Source organism: Thalassophryne amazonica, chromosome 4 (assembly GCF_902500255.1).
Source record: "Thalassophryne amazonica chromosome 4, fThaAma1.1, whole genome shotgun sequence".
NCBI classification, from domain to species: Eukaryota; Metazoa; Chordata; class Actinopteri; order Batrachoidiformes; family Batrachoididae; genus Thalassophryne; species Thalassophryne amazonica.
In genome coordinates, this window is record NC_047106.1 from 81,551,714 (window position 1) to 81,572,008 (window position 20,295).

The 20,295-nt window shown below is 41.8% G+C and overlaps 1 protein-coding gene across 2 annotated transcripts in view; it reads left to right on the forward strand.

Moving 5' to 3' along the window:
- The first annotated feature begins 554 nt into the window (after window positions 1–554).
- Window positions 555–20,295, forward strand: part of zbtb38 (zinc finger and BTB domain containing 38) — a 31,009-nt gene continuing 11,268 nt past the window's right edge. The window contains exons 1-2 of one of the 2 annotated variants that reach the window (XM_034168160.1): window positions 555–767; window positions 1,274–1,525. In XM_034168160.1, coding sequence (XP_034024051.1) covers window positions 1,433–1,525 — 93 coding nt within the window. In that variant the 5' untranslated portion in view covers window positions 555–767; window positions 1,274–1,432. Of the gene's footprint in view, window positions 768–1,090; window positions 1,526–20,295 lie in introns of those variants that run through there. The other variant, XM_034168161.1, reaches the window with a different exon arrangement.

Below are 20,295 nucleotides of genomic sequence, written 5' to 3' on the forward strand. Positions count from 1 at the left end.
GGAATAAGGCTGTAACATAACAAAATATGGAAAAAGGTGAAGTGGTGTGGATACTTTCCGAATGTACTGTATGATTTGAAAATAATATATAATTATTTGTTGTTTTTGTTATTATTATTGTTAGTATTATTACTACCACTACTCCTAGTTCTACTTTATTCATTTTCACCAAATTTCACATAAAAAGTAAATGCCATAATTGTAAACTGTTGTCATTTGTTAATTTGAATTTATTCAGTCTTTAATCTATGCAATTTTGTTATATCTTCAAGACTTTCTCGTGTCATTTTCCTTTCATTTTTTTCGTTCTTTTTTATTTTTGTATTGGCATTGACGATGTTGTACTTTAATATTGTATTTCCTGTTTTTGACGGTCACTGTTGCTTCAGATTTTTCTTTCTTTTCTTTTTTTTTTTTGTATGCAGTGCTTCCTGTTTACAGTTGTCAACGCGGCTGCTCTTGCGCCCTCTAGCGATGACTTTCACAAGGAGTGATGGCCGCAGCTGTGCTGCCAACAGAGGGCGCGCGACGGCAATGAAAGCCAGAGTCAGCTGACAAGAAGAGGAGGAGGCTGAAGTAAATAAACCTTTGGGTAACGTGTGCAAAACAAGTGCTGTAAATTCTGCTGCTCACTGTATCCAGGCCTAAAGACACAAGCACTTATTATGGATTGAAAGTTCATACAAATACGTCTGAAAAGGCAGCTGCCACACCGTCCTATCTCACCTGAAACCTGCACAAGCAAGCTTCAGTCACCTAAGACAAAGGTATGCACTGTTTTTAATTTTTATAAAGTCTGTGGTAGTAGATCAGAGACATATGGTACAAAACAGCTACATACTGAAAGTGTTGCCCTTGCTTTAAAAGCATTGCAATGAAAAAAGAGTGACAAACATGAAAAATTCTTTAAGGGAAGAATGTTTTCCAGTGTGTTGTGAAGTGCAGGTGACTTTTCTGGAAGAGAGCACCTCGACGATTGTTTTTACGCCCAAACGTAAGCAGGCATACCTGACTGTTAGATACGGCAGCCTATTATTAGTCTCTGAATACTGGATACCGCCTTCTCAGCTGATTCTGGTTGAGAAGGGGGTGGTTATTCATTACGTAACAACATAGGATCCGTCTCCCAGACCCACTTCCTGAATACCACAGCAACAGCTAGGCCGCAAATCCAGGAACAGCACAAGCCTCATCCATCCATCCGTCTGCTGGAATGGCGGCATTGTTGTTTTGTGCCTCTGAATATTTACCATGACACCGCTCCTTTTCTTAGCTCCTTTTCGTGGCCCAGTGGTGCAGCGGGAGTGACGCAGCAGCCTCCAGAAGATAGCTTCATGAAGCAATGAGGGATCTTCTGCCCAAATCCACTGACTGCTACCAGACAGCAGCCAAGTGGAGAGACGGGAAAGGCCGAATCTAGGCCAAAGGGAGAATGTCACTCTCCTGTCAACCTCAGACACCCGAGAGAGAGCGTCCACAGCGGTCCAGACACACCCAGCGAGACCTGCTCCACAGGAATATTTTGGTAGGACTCTCAAAGTGTGAGTGCTTGTGGCAATATGACGGTGAATGTGGATGAGTGTCTGCTTGCTAAGAGTGTAACTGTTTCCAAAACGAGGCCTACTCAGCCTTCCACTGCAGTCATTGCCTCCCTGCTGACGAGCGCCCCCTACAGGCTACATGTGGGTTTGCACAGGCAGAGGCCTGCATATTTGGTCCTGTCAGGATGGACATTCTTTCTGTTATGTCATACATGTACAATGAAGTAGTGCAGATAGGATTCTGTGATTCTTCATGCCATCCTCAACAGGAAAGGCTCTTGTTAGCATGCATACTTCCTAAAAGGCATCAACGCCTTATTTTATATTGTTTATAAAGGAAAGAAAAAAAATTCTTAACATTTCCTTATGTGGGATCTGCTCCAAAATGCAATGGTATCTATTTCAGACCCCAATAATCCAATAAAATAACATTAATACAAATTATAAAATCTATTCATTATTAGCAAAATAGCCCATCTCACAATGTTCAAGAAATCTTGATTAATAGATGAGGTTGAGGAGTGTGGACTCAGTTATACCTTAGAGGAGGATGACACTTTAACACAACACCAGTCTTCAAACTGGGTGAAGGTGTTTACTGTGACTGGATAACCAATCCTGCTACTGTTGTCATTTTTTTGTTGATCAAACACAGAAGTCAGAAATGACAAGAACACTGTCTTCTTCATGGTCTTTTTTTAATTACTCAGACTTCTGTCACATAAACAGAGACAGACCAAAACCCCACAGAAAAAAACAGACATCTCTTGGAGACAACATGCTGTTTTTATATGCACCAAGAGGAAGACTGTTTATGGACAAATATAACCAGGTCAGAGTTCATTCAGACCTCCAGTTTCACCGTCTCCATCTGGATTTGAGTTTCAGCGTCAGGTGAAATAAACAGCAGGGTGTTCATGGATCACAGACCAGGGCAGCTCTCCAGGTGAGTACATTTTGTTAATTATAATGTGTGAACTCATGTGACAGAATACATGTGAGCCCCGATTAAACTAAATTCTAAGCCATATTTTTACGTTTTATTTTACATTCCTCCAGGTCCAGTTGACAGTGATGTGTCTGTCTGCAGCTGGTTACCTGCGGTTGGACACTTCATTTGACCCAGTTTTTACAGACACATGAAACACCTCCAGAATTTCTACTTTTCTCACATGCTTCCAACATTAGTGGATGAATTTGTTGCAAAGAAGGTTCTGCTTTGCCCCAAATATCTGAATCTCTTAAAAAAATACAGTCATCACTTAAGAGGTGTAATGTGTTACAGACAACAAAAGAGCACTGTGTGAAGGAAAATAATGAAGGCGGGAAAGAAGACACTTTCAGTTGTTTCTATTTTATTGTTACAAGGAAAACAGTGTTTTCAATACATTGTCAATATATGTTCCAAATAATAATTAAAAAACAAAACAAAACAAAAAACATTGTCTGTGTTATGTACATGCCACTGCATTTTCCACCATAAGCGTCAGAAATAAACATGACTACTCCAGATGGAGAAACAGCCACTAAATACTTAGCTGTGTTATTTGCATAGTAGCGTCTTTATGACTCACTTCTTGAATCCATTTTTTTTTTTTTTTTTTCTTTTTGTAAAACTGTCTGTGTGCACAGGTTGTGTTAGCAGCGTGCTCTTTTAAAGCTTTTGGCAATGTTGCTTTGATTGTTTCACGAGGCAGTTACACAGTGAGATCCTTCATGTGCTCACACAATGTCTACCCACAGTCCCACTGTTTTGAGCTTGTGATATTTTAAATCAGTGTGCCAAATCAACCATGACAAAGCTTTGTCTTAGTTTCATCAGAGAATTTGATCCACAACTGGCACTAATGGTGAAGTGATGGTGAAATTATGTGAGTGGAATCCCTGCATACAGACGGAAGTCTGCATCACTCTCTAAGATGCAGTCAGCTACAGGGTGTGGTGGCCCTGGTGGTGAGCCCTTCTGAACAGGTGTCATCCTCTGTCCACATGACTTCCTCACCCTGATCCATCTGATCTTGTTCATCTGAGGGCAGCAACACAGTACATCATTATCAAGAAGTGATATATTGGTGTTTTCATGACAACACTTTAATTACACCATTAACCTTCCATCAACCCCATGACTTCCCACTGGTAACAGCATCACCTCTGTGCTCCAGAAACCAAGAGAAAACCTGGTACAAAATAATAGCTACAATATTAAATTCAGATTAAAATATTGCATTGTTGAACATTTTATGTCTGTACTGAAATGATGGCATTTTTAGGTTCATACTGACCAGCAGTCCAAATGCACGTTACAGTTTAACAGTTTAGAAAAGGGTAATACATGTTGTTGCTAATAATTAATCCAGTTGTTAAGTGTGATGTAACGCATCATGTGATTTTCAACTTCCCGGTCCAAACAAAAAAAGGCGCGCTGTCATTAACATTGAGAACTGCACTGAGACCCTCTGATCAGGCTGCACTTAAACCATTGCACACGGACAACAGCATTAACATCGCAGCATAAAACTCATTGTATATTGTGCCTAAAACTCTCCTGGATATATTAACTGGGTTTTTAGACGTTGTTACTGAGTTTGTTTTATGTAAAAATGCCAGAAACTCAGGTTGTTTCTCCGTTATTGTCAATGGGAGTTGGTGTGATCTGCGATCGCTTCCTGTTCATGTCGTTCAGGGGAAAGTAAAGTTTGCACTTTAACGTCCTCTTTATTGTCCTATACAACATTGCTTGTCCTCTTTGTTCCAGAGTAATATATATAAAATGTCTGAAATTTGGTTTGCGTTTATTAAATTCCACGCAGGTTAAATGTAGCAAGTTTTTGTTTTAGCAAGTTTTCAGGGTCTCATGGATGCAGTCTCTTATTAATGTGATGAAAAGCATTAAAAAAATTACATTTTAGTAGTACACTGGAACCTTGATTTATAAGTTTAATTTGTTCCATGATCAAGCTCGTAAGCCAATCTGCTCATATTTCAAACGAATTTCCCCCATTGAAAATAACTGAAATAATTTTAATCTGTTCTAGCCTTGTAAAACATCCCCAAATCACTCTAAATTATGATTTTTTTATTAACAAACAGACATGCATATTTTACCTGTGCACAATAAAATATATAAAGTAAAAGAAAAAAGTTTTATTTAGTGTTCTTACCTTAGAAACAGATGGAGGCGGAGAAGGGAGGGACGGAGGTTTGCGCACACTGTAAACACAAACTAAACTTAAACTGTAGATCCTTAAAAGGATCATACAGACGTAACTTAAATTGTAAACTTGCAGGTCTTTGGACCTGGAAACAGATTTATCACGTGATGTGTTACGTCAGAGCTTAACAACCGGATATTAGAGTGAAATCATACCTGCTGTTCTGGTGACACTGCTGTCAATCATCTTTATCTTCTCCGGTGGTTGACAGGCAGGTTTGGTAGGAGACAACTGCAAGACTCACTTTCACAGCTCTGTTTGCAAAAACACTTTAATGTGACAGAAAGCAATGGTTGCCCAGGGCGCAACAAACTGGCAAACAACCAACACAACCTGTGAGCTAATAAAGCTCCAGGTGGCAATCAGCAAATTACAAACAGGTGTGCATAACAAGAACCAGAAGAGGGGCGTGGCCCGAGAAAGAGAGAGAGAACCACAGACAGACCCCAGCAACAAAATCCCACAATCCCAGAAAATACAGAAAAGAAATACAAAAACAAGATGAGAATTAAAACAAACTAAAACCCCTGCAACAGAACACGTAAACCCTGACAGTACCCCCGCCCCCACGGCCGACTCCTGACGGCCCGGGGAGGCAGGGTGAGCAGCATGAAAGGCCCGAATGAGACCAGGGTCCAAAACAAACCAGGAGGGAACCCATGACCGCTCCTCGGGGCCATAACCCTCCCAATCAACCAGATACTGGATGCTGTGCCCACAACGGTGAGAGTCCAAGAGGCGGCGCACGGTGAAAACAGGGCCACCATCCACATACCGGGTGGAGACGGGGATATGGCAGGAGGGCACAATGTACTAGACTGGACAGGCTTGACCTGACTAATGTGAAAAGTGGGATGGACACGCACGGACCAGGGAAGGCGGAGATGTACGGAAACAGGATTAATGACTTTAGACACCAGGAAGGGACCAACAAACCGGGGAGTCAGTTTCCTAGGAACCCCCCGAAGGGTCAAGTGGCGCGTGGACAACCATACCTTCTGCCCGAGGGTGTACGGCGGCATAGCGAACCTTCTACGATCCGCAGCGGTTTTATAGACTGCGGAAGAGCGTAACAGATCGCGCCTAGCCTGCTCCCAGGTTCATTCGCAATGGAGGATGAGACTAAGAGCCGAGGGAACTGACAAACTATTGTTAACCAAGGGAAAAACTGAAGGTTGGTGACCGAAAACAACCTGGAACAGGGAGTAACCGGAGGACAAACTATTGTGAGCGAATTCTATCCAAGGGAGTTGCGACGACCATGATGCCAGATGCTGGGAAGCGAGGATGCGGAGACCCTTTTCTAATTCCTGGTTAAATCGCTCCGTCTGCCCATTGGCCTGTGGATGGTAGCCCGAGGTTAGACTTGACGTGATCCCGAGAAGACGGTAGCATTCCCTCCAGAAATGGGACACAAACTGTGGGCCCCGGTCAGACACTACATCCTGTGGTAACCCATGTAATTTGAAAATATGTGACAGCATGACCTCCGCTGTCTCCTTAGCAGACGGGAGGCGTGGCAAAGGGATAAAATGGACCATTTTGGACAAGCGATCGACTACTGTTAGAATCACAGTGTTACCCTTTGAGGGTGGAAGACCAGTAACAAAGTCTAAGGTAATGTGCAACCATGGACGAGTTGGAACCGGTAACAGTAATAGGGCACCCACTGGTGGGTGGTTGGTGGATTTCTGTGTTGCGCATACTTGACAGGCATTTACATATTCTGCCACATCCCTAGTAAGTCCCGCCCACCAAAATCACTGTCATCTGGGAATCACTGTGATTCCCAGATGGCAGAACAACCGGCTATCGTGGCACCATCAAATTACATCTCCCCTAAGTATTGCGGGAACATAAGGACGGCCAGGTGGACAACCCGCAGGAGCAGGTTCCTTGTCCAATGCTGATTTAACCCTTGACTCAATGTCCCATGTAAGTGCGGACACAAAGCAGGACACGGGTAGGATGCCGTCTGGATCGGTGGGCGCGTCACCCGGGTCCCCTTGACGGGATAAGGCATAAGGTTTTCCGTTTTTTTGAGCCTGGTCGATGGGATAGTGAAACATTGAACTGACTAAAAAATATTGCCCACCTGGCCTGACGGGAATTAAGACGTTTGGCCGAACGAAGGTACTCGAGGTTCTTGTGGTCGGTATAGACAGTGAGCGGAATCGTGCCCTCTCCAACCAGTGCCGCATTCCTCTAAGGCCACTTTAACCGCGAACAGTTCGCGGTCGCCAATGCCGTAATTCCGTTCTGCCGGAGACAGTTTCTTGGACAAGTAGGCGCATGGGTGCAACCTACCGTCTGCAGAATTTCGTTGAGACAGGACTGCCCCAACCCCAATATTGGAGGCATCGACTTCCACCACGAACTGCCGAGCTGGGTCAGGGAGGAGTAGCATGGGGGCTGCAGTAAAGTGATGTGTTAAGGTTCTGAATGCCTCTTCGCATTCCGGGGTCCAGGCGAATGGACGGAGGGAGGAGGTGACTGCATGCAGTGGCGCCGCTACTGTACTGAAATTCTGGATGAACTTACAATAGAAATGTGCAAATCCTAAAAACTGTTGGACCTCTTTCCGAGATACGGGAACTGGCCAATCCCGCACTGCTGCCACTTTCTCAGGATTCATCCTTATCTCTCCCTGAGAAATAATGAAGCCTAAAAAGGAAACTGTGGATTTGTGAAACTCACACTTCTCTGCTTTCATAAAAAGCTCAATATTCAGGAGGGTTCGTAAAACCGTGCGTACGTGACATTTATGCGTAGCTAAATCCAAGGAGAAAATGAGAATATCGTCCAAATGTACAAAGACAAATTTATTAAGGTATTCACGTAGCACATCATTCACTAAATTTTGAAAAACGGCATGAGCGTTGGTAAGACCAAAAGGTATGACCATGTATTCATAATGACCGGATGGGGTATTAAAAGCTGTTTTCCACTCATCTCCTTGTCTGATCCGGACTAATGATAAGCATTACGCAAGTCAAGCTTAGTAAAAACCGTGGCTCCCTCCAACAACTCAAACGCAGAGGAAATGAGCGGCAACGGATAATGGTTCTTTACGGTGACGTCATTTAGACCACGGTAATCAATACAGGGACGGAGTGTCTTATCCTTCTTTTTGACAAAGAAGAACCCCACCCCTGCAGGTGAGGATGAAGAACGAATTAACCCTGCTGCCAGGGACTCCCGAATGTAATCAACCCCAGAAGCCTCTGGCCCACATTTACACTGACAGAATGAGGAGGAAAGCTCAGAGAGTCCTGGCAGACAGCTCTCATCCTCTGTCCTGTCAGTTTGAGCTCTTGAAGTCTGGGAAGCGCAGAATAAAGCGGTGTTTTGACGCCGTAGCATCCGGCACACTTCAGGCAATGGGGGTTAATACCCAGTTCTGTCCTTTACAATCGCAGGTTAAGACGCGCGTGAGAACGGCCGTGTTCTGCTGCCACCGATAATGCCCTGTGTACAGCTGGTTTTATCCAGGCAAATCCTGCGTTACTCCAGGAACTTTTGCATATAGGCACTGCCCTCAGAGTGTAATAGGCTGAAGCAGCAGGGCTACATGCCTCTGTCACTGCAGGGGGAGGGAGCTCATCCTCAGCCTTTTCTTCTCCTTCCTTTTCCCCCTCCTCAACGTGTTGCTCGTCTCCACCACAGGCCATCCCTCTGCTTCTGAACCAGACCTCTTGGTAAGTCCTTGCCACTGCCAATTTTCTTTTAGGAGGCATACTGGAGCTTCTCTGCAAAAATATCTGGAGCTGGCCGCGAGTGAGAGGCCTGCATGCAGCGCGCTAGCGTTTTTATACTGACCGCCGCCTATCGGTCGTTTGGAACGCCGTTAACCGGGAGGTGGCGTTTAGAACGGTGTACTATCTGCTAGTGCCGCCGTTTTGTCTGCCTCTGTCGCAGGTTAAAACGCCTTTGAGGACGCCGATGTGGGCTCTATCGCCGTTTTACACGCCGTTGGTTAGGGATACAACGCCGGCCGCCAATTACGGCAGTGTAAACTGCGGCACTACAGGAAGGGGCAGGATGAAACGGCGATTAAAAAGTATCAAACGCCGTTGTTCGCGTTGTCTCAGTCGTCACGCGAATTCTCCGGGAGTGCTCCCGGAATTATTCGATTTGTTGAATAATTTTTTCGACGATTCCCGGTAAAGCCGGAACTAAGCCACGCCCCCTAGTGCCAGCATCAACAACGGCATTTGATCCTTAAGACGGCCAAAAACTCTTCCGGGACGCTTCCGGGAGCTCTTACCATCTATGTGTAAACGGCGCTTAAGTCGCACCCATATTCACTTCTGCAGCAGCGCCCTCAGGCATAAGGTGGATAAAAAATGTATTTGGTGTAAATATTCCATTTAAATGTGAAGTTATGTATTTGCAGTGACGGTTCTACACTGAATTACTCCCTGGGCATGAAACAAATATATATATATATATATATATATATATATATATATATATATATATATATATATATATATTAGAAGTGCACCTGAAATTGGATCAAAAGACTGCAGGCTACTAAGGATGGGTATTGATAAGATTTTATCGATATCGATGCCATTATCGATTCTGCTTATCGATCCCATTCCTTATCAATTCCCTTATCTATACCTCATGAATTTTGTACTAAAAGTAGGCTTTACAGGTTTTCTATGTATTTCATTAAGTCTTAAAGTAAACAAATATAAAATTGGTCACTGTATCCTTGATCTCTGGACATAAATAAAAATAAACAAAACAGTGTTTCACTTTGAAGTTATTAATTCAGACTGGATTCTATCATTCTAACTTGACTCGTCAGAGAGCCGTGCAACTTTTGGAGCTGTGTGAACAGAGCGGAGGACGATTCTCGTTTCTTTCTCGCAACAAGACGGGAGTCCCAGTTAGTGACTTTAATCCGCACAAATGTGACTTATGATTGACAATTCAGGGATGAAAGTGGTGAAAAACAAAAAAAGATGAAACCCAAAATTACCCCCCAACACCACCCACACGAAAATGTTTCAATTCTAGAAGCTCTGAAATGCAATCTGGGACTATTCCAGACAATAAACTGAGTGCATCATCCATTTAGGTGAGAAAAAAAAACAACTTATTCAAATTCATTCCAGTAGTATTCTGCTCTTACTAGGATGCAGCAGTTTTCTAGTTTGGCAGATAGTTCTGGAGGAAATCACTGAAGAAATTAACACATTGAAAATATGGCTTGACCGAAACAAACTGTCAAACTTAAATAAGACAGGGATGAAGTGGAGGTGTAAGAGTCACTGGGTGTTCACAGGAAACACTTATTTAATTCTGTATGTATGTATTTATTTATTTATGTATGTTCATTGTTAGTTGCTTTTATATTTTCTGTTGTGTTTCTATTCAGGTTCTTTTTGTCTCTTTCTCTAAGGGCCCTGTCCCACTGCCGTTTAGGAGGATTTGCGCATGAAATGAGGAGACAAAAGCTGAGCGTCCACAACAAAGGTGGGCGGAAATGACAAATGTGGATCAGCGAATACATGAGGAAGAAAAGCGGATATAACAGGGAACAGAAGCGAAGGCGACCGCGGAGGCACCCCCATGAGGAGCACAGCGGCCGTGATGCACTCGCTTCATCCATGCCCACTCTGTCTGCATGCGCGACATACCATTTGCGACCGTGATGTAGCCGTGCTGGGCACGCGTCATATCTGTTTTGCACGCTGTCCAGGTCCGCCGCCAAGCCGCGCCAACCAGTCGGTTGCGGATATCAGCGGATGACAGGGGATATGCGGCGCGTTGGTTGTGTATGTCCTGCGTATGTCTTCAGTATGTGTTCAGGCAGTGATGCGGATCTCATCCGCAGCAGGATTTTTGAGCCGCTCAAAAATCCTGGCTGCGGACATGCGTGCCTCTGTGGATGATCACGGACGTGTTCGGATGGTGGCCGACTCATACAGGAATGTTACACGGTTATTGCGGTTGTTTGGGGGATGTGGGCCACTTTTGTGCGCATTCCATCCGCAAATCCTCCTAAACGCCAGTGGGACAGGGCCCTAAAATTGTATATAATAATAATTAGATTATTAATATATAAACAAAAATAAATTTAAGAAATATTACAATTTGAAAACAAATGCACCCGAACGTGATGACAGCTGCAACTGCTTAATGCTAACTTTTAACATTGAAAATGCCATAGACATGCTAACGTGTTAGCATCGCTCCCGTTTTTAAGTTATAAAATACATCTATCAACTGTTTCAGAAGACCATAACAGGTCGGTTTAACATAGAAAAGGTAAATAATACTCACAGACGTATGCTCGTTAGGGTTTTAGCAGGGGAAAATTAAGCGAAAGAAAGAAAGAATAAACAAAGCAATAGATCGAAGCATTGCTTCAATCTGCGAACCACTGCTTCGATTGGTTCAAGGTTCAAAGCAAAGCCGCGCTGCAGAAAAGTTGATTACGAACCCGCTGCAGGGTCTGTAATCAATGTAGAGAAATGACCATTTTCCTGACAAACACCCCCCAAAACAATGGCCACTCTGAAGGACCGATAACAGAATCGTTAAGTGCAAAGCTTATTGATGTCGGTGGATCGAATCATTTCTTAACGATACCTGAAAGGAACCGGTTCTCGATACCTATCCCTACAGGCTACAATATAACTCTTATACAAAACATCCATGAATTGCAAATTTGAATAAACATGCCCTCACATGCTAGTCTGTCACTAGACACTATATTAAACTGTCTTTTAGGGAGGAATGATTAGCACTTATATTAAGGTGCATATTTGTCTCAACATTTAGCTAAATATTTAGCTTGATGTTTGTAAAACCACCTAAAACAGTTCTGCATTTTTAAAGGTTTAAAGTGGTCTCACCATTTTCTACTTATTTATATCTGTTGTCAACCATCAGTCATATTTACGTTGGTGTAGCACCAAAGGATCATCTTGTTTGACTGTGTGGCCCAAATTTACATCCTCTTTGACATTTCTGACATATGAAGACAGACGCCTGTTGTAGATGTGATTCTGCAGTACTGACTTTCCTTCTGGCCATTTCTGTGTCCTTCTGATATTTGTTCCTGAATATTTTTTTGTTTTTTTCCTGTTTGTAAGCGACCATTATCTGATCTCACAGCAGTCATATCACCAGTGATGAAAAAGAAAGCAAAATGAAATCAGAACTGAAGCTGATCTCTGAGCACATACGCAAAGGAAGGTAACAAGAAAAACACATAAATTAAACTTGAGATGTTCAGATGGCTCATAAAACAGTAAGGAGCCCAAAATGTCACCTCAAATAATTTGATTTGGCACATTCTCACTCTGCTGTATTAACTTAATGTAATTTTGTAAACCGGTCCAACATACCTCAGTTGTTTAAATATTAAAAAGAATATACTGTAAAATACCAAACAATTATTTGTATATTTTGTTAAATTAGCTATATATTTTCTTGAACAACCAGGTTATGTGGTGATGGTTAACAAAATTTTTTATTAAGTACATATATTTTGTAATTTTTTAAAGTGTATACTGTATCATATGCAGGCACACAAAAATACAAGGTCAGATTCAGGTCACTTCAGCTAGTAATGTGAACGCAGCTCAATTTCTAAACCTTCCTGACAGGCAGGCAGGCTGTCCTTTCTGCAAACCTTTTTCCATGAGTGGGCAGTTTGTCCTCTCTGGTGAAATTCAAACCTGTTCTTACACCCTGTCTGTCTGCTTTCAAACGCCTCTTCTGGGCGCAGAGTTCTGGTTCTGTGCTGCGTCCTAAGTGGACTTTGCCACCGGACAGCAGGATCCTGATGAGCGGAACAGTGGAGAAACAGGAGCACCTCACTCCGTCCGTATTCAAAGCAGAGCAAAGCACAGGGCAGGAGAGCACCTGTCCCAGAGGACAACGCAGGAGACAACCACTGAACCTTTTACACTTGTTCTGTTCTGTGCACCACAGCAAGCAGGGGCGCCAACAGCTGCAGGGAGGGAGTGCCAATTTGCTAATTCCCCACACAGTGACATGATAACGGCTTTGCGGCGCAGATGATGATTTTTTTTTCTTAAGTGTTTGTGCCGCCCCCTTGTGTCATGAAAAATGCGCCCCGGGTGGCTGCGCGCTTCGCCTGCATCAAAAACCGTGCCTGTGTATTTGGGTGATTTATTGTTTGAAACATGGGATGTCAGAGACAAAAACCTGCTGGCTATACTATTGACAGCCTGTAAGAAATCCATCACAAGGAAATGGGTAAGAGTAGAACCACCCACCATTGATGAGTTGATTGAAAATGAGTTTTATGTCACAGAAGATATCATTTTCCCTCAAAGTTGAGAAAGAAAAAATTTTATAGGATCTGGACCAAATGGACCGAGTATGTGAAACCAATCAGATCTGATTTAATTTAGTGGTACTAATGCTTTATGTGAATCTACCCTCTTACCACTTTGTGATGTGATTGTCTGAGGTGGGGCGCTTCCCTGTTTTGTTCTGTTTTGATATTGTTTACAACTGGAATACCTGTAATTAATGTTAAAAATTTAAAAGAAAAAAAAAATCCCAGGAGGGCAATATGGACAAATCATTCAAACTTCCTGAATCCATCTATTTCATTCTGTGTCCTTGAGTAATTAAGTCTGTAAAATGTATGTGATGGATATTTGCTCCTCCAAATAAAAAGATAATTTCAAAAAAAGAATGAATGGCTGGAAAGTTTAAAAAGTTACAATACCAACTATGGTGTTTATAGATAGACAGATATATGTGCGTATACACACTATGATGGTAAACATTAGACAAAAACAGGTCTGTAATCTCAATTATTACTGTAAATACTATTATTCATATCACTGCTGAATTACAAGTGAATATAGCCAACCTGTAATTCTATTTAAAATCACCAGGGGTTTAAATGTGTTCATTCTTCACTGTGGAAATGCAACACAATGAGGCGAATTGAGTCTCAATGGAAGGCTCAAAAGAAACATTTCTGTCTGGTCAAATTATCATCTGTGTTCTTGTGTCGATCTGCTGCCATCTGACATCTTGTCACTTCTATTTTATTCTAATAAAACAGCATTGCGCAAGCTGGACACATCAAATTCGTTATTTGTTTTAGTCGCCTATTGGACAAATAGGATTAACGTAGGAAAACTTTAAAGTTTCAGCCTTTACATGTCAAACAAATTAAGATGACATATTCTGGTGAAAACACTCCAGTAGGAGTGAAAACAAAATTTTAAAGGCTGATAAAAAAGTTGATATCCTCCAGATGCCTGCAAAGGCTGATTGCATTTATTTAAAAAAAAAAAACCTAAACTAAAAACAAAGTGTGCTGCAGGCATTTACACATGATAAAACACAAAGACATCCATTATCATTGTAACAAGCAGAACAGACTCTTATGTATAGTCACCGACAATCAGATTTGCTAGTTTGACATTCTTAAAAACTGGCTTCAGTTTTCTGACATGGTTTAGTTTTACCAAAGGACTTGCGTGTGGACCCAGCCTGATCAGGACTGTTCTAGTTTTGCTGCTCAAACTGCAAAAGGACAGATTTTATCTTAACAAGACAAGAAGAGCAGCAGCAGAATTGCACCACCTTAAGTCTGGGAGCATGCGCTGGTGTCATCCCTCAACACATCTAAACTGCTACAGAATCACCTTGACAAGCAACCAGTCCATCCCCACCTCTTGAAAGTATGAGGGTACTTAAAAAAAAAAATGTCAGTCTCACCCAGAAGGAGTCACATAAGATTATTTCTTCTCTCTTTTTTTTTCAACATAGTCTCATTTAAGTTCAGTGCACTTGGGTCAATGATGTTCTAGCTTTGTTTTCCCATCACAGAAGAAGGTCGCATCTTGAGTCTCGAATGAGGCAGAGAACATTTTGAAATACCCTCATAACCATCTCCCTGCCACTGCCAGGTGAAGTGTGAGCGTTCCCTCGGCCTTCACACCATCTCATTGTTTTTCTTCCATCCCTTCCTCTACTGCAGGCCAAACCCATGCAGACAAGTCCGCAGCAGGGACTGTTGGTTCAATACATTACAGAACAACTCCTTGCTCTGTTTGTTAACAGACATGAAAATGGTCATTGATTTTTAAACCTTTTAAAATCTCTTGCAGTAGCCTCGTACCTCATTCTTTTATGGAAAATCTCTTAGGATTTCTTTGATGCTTAAGCGCCCAAAGAATCACCAAGCCTATATCACTGTGCATCTTTTCTGCCAATCACAGTAGCTTATATTTTAGTACATCAAGCATGATTCTTTTTCCTCACTTTCTCTCTCTTTGTCTGTGAAGTCCTCCCCCTACCCTTCCCAATGCGTCATGGGCCCTTTCTGTCATCAGGCCCTGGGTCTTGATCTCTGGTAAGCTTGTGCGTTAAAAGAACCCAGGAAATGACAAGTTTTAAAGCAAACTGTAGTTAAGGAATGACGGTTTCTCATGATTTTGTATGTGTGTATGACACCATTAAAACTATTCCTCCACACCCTGCATGGTCAACACATCTGCATCTTCAAAATGTATGTTTAAAAAATACAGTCATGAAATGATGAATACCAACTATAAACTGATGATTTTGGATTTGACAAACATTGATTTTTACAAATTTGCTTTTACTCAGTGAGCAAAACAATAGGAACACCTGTTTATTGTATTACAGTGCAGTACTCTCAGATTAATTCTCCCACACAGTACTAGTCCCTGCGTTTAGAAAGTACATGATGTATTAGAAACTGATTGAAAACTAAAACATATGCCACCCTGCTATGATAAAGAAAGTCAACAATCAATCAACACGCAAAATTAAAGGGGGTGGGGGGGTGGTCATGATCTTGATAAAACCAATCATTCAAAGTTTTAATGCAATGGTTGAAAATTATTAATCTAGCTGACTGGCAGTCAGACATAAAATATATGGTGGCCACAACACTTCCAAACCAAGAATGCACTTGCAAATGATGGGGGCAAACATGCCAAAAATAAATGCATCAATTCTACAACAGGCAGTTTACTCAAAAAAAAGAAAAAGTCTTGTGTTATGGTTAGGGGTCTGGATGGAACCGGTCCATTTCAGGCAATGGACCCAAATACAGGGAGCTGGACACGGGAAGGAGTACAAAGAAAAATATATTTATTTATAAACAATAAATAAAAGGTGCTGCGCTGGAGTGCCTGCAGTATGGAGAGATGGCCCATCTCCTGGCAGTGAAAATAGGGAGCTGCAGTATGCCAGTCTTGAAGGAGAATGATTACTAAGGTTCAAGGACTATGACCAGGTGGAACGCTCGCCTCCGAAACCAGGAACTATGGGGATTAAAGACACACAGGGTGAGTGAATGCACTCGTAAGATTGGAGCCTCAAAACAGCTCACAAAAAACTTAACACAGGTTGCTTCGGAGGTGAGGAAATGTCTAAATTTTTTTTTGCCCAGATTCAGGGCTGGATCCAGAGTGAAAATCTGACAGATGCATTTTTGCCCTATGATAAAATAAAAATTGTACGCGTCTTGTTATTCAATAATCTTCATTCTTTTATTCGTGTGCAACATACACTGTCACACTTCTTTTAATATATTTATTATACTTCATGGACCATAGTGAACACTTCTTATTTGTATAAATATGATGTCCTAAAAAAACAACACTATAACAAAAATTGACATGGTGGATCCTTGATCTCTGGACATATATTGGAATAAACAAAATCTGTAGTTTTTGTCAAAAGCATTTCCTTTCAGACATTATTGGCATGAATGTCTTTTCATATATCTGAGCTGAGCTCTTGCAGCTCCTGTGCTTCACGTCAGGATGTAATTTGTAAAGAAATACAGCATGTCTCATTTTGGGAGGAAAAAATGTTTTAATCGATTGTACTTTCTTGTCTGTATTACAGCGTTTGTAAGAGGTGTCATTTTATTTAAAGCGGCAATTCATTTTTAAGTTATTAAGTCATTTTTAAGTTATTAATACCAACCGGACTCTGTCTTGGCAGAGAGCCGCACAGCATTTGGAGCTGTGACAACGGAACGGAGGACGAGTCTTGTTTGTTGACTGCAATAAGACAAGAGTCCCAGTTAGTGACTTTAATCCACACAAAAGTTACTCACGGCATTTTAATGGTTTTGAGAGGGGTTAAGAAGCGGGCTTGCAGCGAATCAAAGGCGTGCATAGAATGCCTTTCAAACACACTATTGACTGAAAACTATTTATAAACCACTCACCGTTTCTTGCTGAAATAAGTGCCCAATTTTCCTTGCACAACTTTTTTTCCTGGATGCCATGATCATCGACTCGACTGGACTGACGCTATGTTTGTTTGATCCGGTTTGAATTTTCCTGTGTACACCTGGGTGGTGCGTTGTGGGATCAAATCAAAAGCTGTGTTCACCGCGGACATGCACTATTCGGGATTATTCAAGATTTTTTTTTTTAACCGATGACGAATGATGCGTAAAAAATCTGACCGAAGCAACTGCATCGGTCCAAACCGGTCTGGATCTGGGCCTGAGATTATTGTGTTCTCTCGCAATGCCTTTTGCGTTCCCTCACAATAACCAGCCTGGCGACACACAGGTTCGTTGAATCGTTTGGATGGATTGCACGTAATGGATAACCAGAACTTGATTAAGTTTTACTTTAACCTGGGGCTCACATACAATAATATACTGGAGGCTTTGTCTGTGAGACATAATGTGATTATGTGCATGAAGACTCTGAAGCGTATTTTAAAGAAAAAGGGTCTGTTTCAGCCCGGGGATGGTTAAAAAAAGAAAACAAATGTTCATAAGGCACACTAACAGGTGTTGCTACTTACTATCACTGTTGTATAAATAAATATTTCATACGGAGTCTTACAGCTGTGCAAGTTGTAGCAACTTACTCCGTCATCTCATGGGATCCCATTCTCTCGTGAATCTTGTTGCTGTCTGCTGTGTGTGTGTGTGCGCGCGCGCACATATGCGTTCAGTCTCCCTCCACCTGATTCCACTCACTGTGTACTCTGATAGGCATGAGCTTTAGTATGATAGTAGGTTGCTCCCAGTGTATAGTGAGCACTTTGTATGGCAGCACCCCCATGTGGGGGTGAATATGAGGCATTATTGTAAAGCGCTTTGAGCATCTGCTGCAGATGGAAATGCGCTATATAAATGCAGTCCATTTACCATTTTATTGTATGCTCTGTCAATCTTTTGTTGAGCTTTTTGTTTTATCTTGGGGAATGGCCAAAGCAGATGGTAACCTGCCTGAAGTTTCTTCCTGTAGTCATAAAAGCACAAAGCGAGTTTTCCTGCACTACCCATTGTTAATCTGCATACTCATGGGTAGGGATGGGTACTGAAACATGATATTAAACAGCCTCCAGTGCTAAAGGATTTAAGACTACCTCTGACATTAACAGTACTACTTTCAGGACAAGAAATAAATTGGTGCACTTTTGCTGTGTAAAAGAGACTTCTCTTGCCATCTCTCTTAGCCTGCATGTGGAGCAGCTCTCTCTTGCACGTGCACTACCCACTGCTGTCCAGTTCAGTTACAGTTATTGATAAGTTCTGACATTAGCAATACCACTTTCGGTACTGGAAAATAAAATGACACATTTTCACGCTGCAGAACAACAAGCGCTCTCTCTCTCTCTCTGTTTGTCTCAGGCTGCATGCGGAGTGTTTTCTCACAACAGAAGTACTGATAGAATAGAATAGTCTTTATTGTCATTGTATGGGGTAGAGGGGCGGGACAAAGAAATTGGGGGTGCTCCCGCAGAGCTACTGCACACCACAAAAAAACAAAACATTAAAAATAATAAGAATACCATTAACCTATCAGGCTAGTAAGCAGTACCATTAAGAGTAGGAGTACCACTAAAATCTTAGAGCACTTTTCTACTACACAGAACCAGCACTATTCTGCTCGACTCGACTCGGCTGTACTCGGTTTGGTTCCAGGCGTGTGATACCCATCTCTGCTCATCCACCCTTATCAGGTTTCAAATCCCGCAAAATCTCGGAGAGGTTGCCGCGCTGTAAGATCTCAGTAACACTGAGAACTACAGTGAGACGCTCTGATCAGGCTGCACTTTAACCGCGGCACACGGACAACACCATTAACATCGCAACATAAAACTATTTTTATATTGTGCCTAAAACTCTCGTGAATATATTCTCTGCGTTTATAGATGTTGTTATTGTGTTTATGTAAACATGTGAGAATCACAGGCTGTCTCTCCGTTATTTTCAATGGGAGCTGCTGTGAGCTACACTCGCTTCCTGATCATGTCGTTCTGGGGGAAAGTGAAGTTTGCTCTTTAACGTCTTGATTATTGTTCTTTACAACACTGTTTGTCCTCTTTGTTCCAGACTAATATATATAATATGTCTGAAATTCGGTTTGCGTTAATTAAATTCCATGCAGATTAAACGTAGCAGACACGGATTATTTGTTATAATTGTTTTAGCAAGTTTTCAGGGTATCATGTAGCAGTCTCTTATTAACATGACAAAAAGCATAAAAAATTACATTTTTGTAGTATAATATTAATTTACAACTGTCATCGTGTTGATTCTCTATGTTGTTTTGACTACAGCAACTCTCTGGAGCGCAAGGGATTATGGGATACATGAAAACCCTGGATGGGGTGTGTAAGGTGTACGGTTTCCTTGAGTTTGACTCTCTTATGGCGACTTGTGTTATGACATTGTACTGTATACTTAAAATGAGTTGAACTGAAATCGATAAAGTCAAGTGTTCTTCAGAACATGACTGTCGTTTATGATGTTCCTCCATTTAAAAAGAGGTCTGCTCCTTTAAAGAAGCAGAAAGTTCCCTTGATGACAGTGTGGAGAAAACACCACATTGTATTTGGAGCAAAGAGACACATCATGCTGCACAAAAACATTACAAGGTCAAGAAATCCATGATAATTTTGTGTGTTGTAGCGTTAGAATATGTAACAATTTCAATTTTTAAATTTATTTTCTTTTATATAGCGCCAAATCACAACAGAGTTGCCTCAAAGCGCTTCACACAGGTAAGGTCTAACCTTACCAACCCCCAGAGCAACAGTGGTAAGGAAAAACTCCCTCTGAGGAAGAAACCTCAAGCAGACCAGACTCAAAAGGGGTGACCCTCTGCTTGGGCCATGCTACAAACATAAATTACAGAACAACTCACAGACGAATATACAAGAAATGCTATTGGTGCACAGGACAGGAGGATCGCCAACACGAATACAACTCCCATCTCTGGATGGAGCTGCACCTTAAACATAGAGAAAAAACAGAATCAGGCATCAGAAAGACAAAAAATATTGTATAATTTGCCAGCATTAAACAAGAAAACAGAGAAATACTAAGGCGATCGCCGGCCACTAGCCCTAAACTTCACTAAAAGACCCAGAATTTAGGTAAAGTTGAGGCCACGGCCTGCTCCAATTACTAATAAATGAATTAAAAGAGTAAAAAGCATAAAACAAAACTGTACCAGTATGCTAGCCATATGAAAGGGAAAATAAGTGCATCTTAAGTCTGGACTTGAACG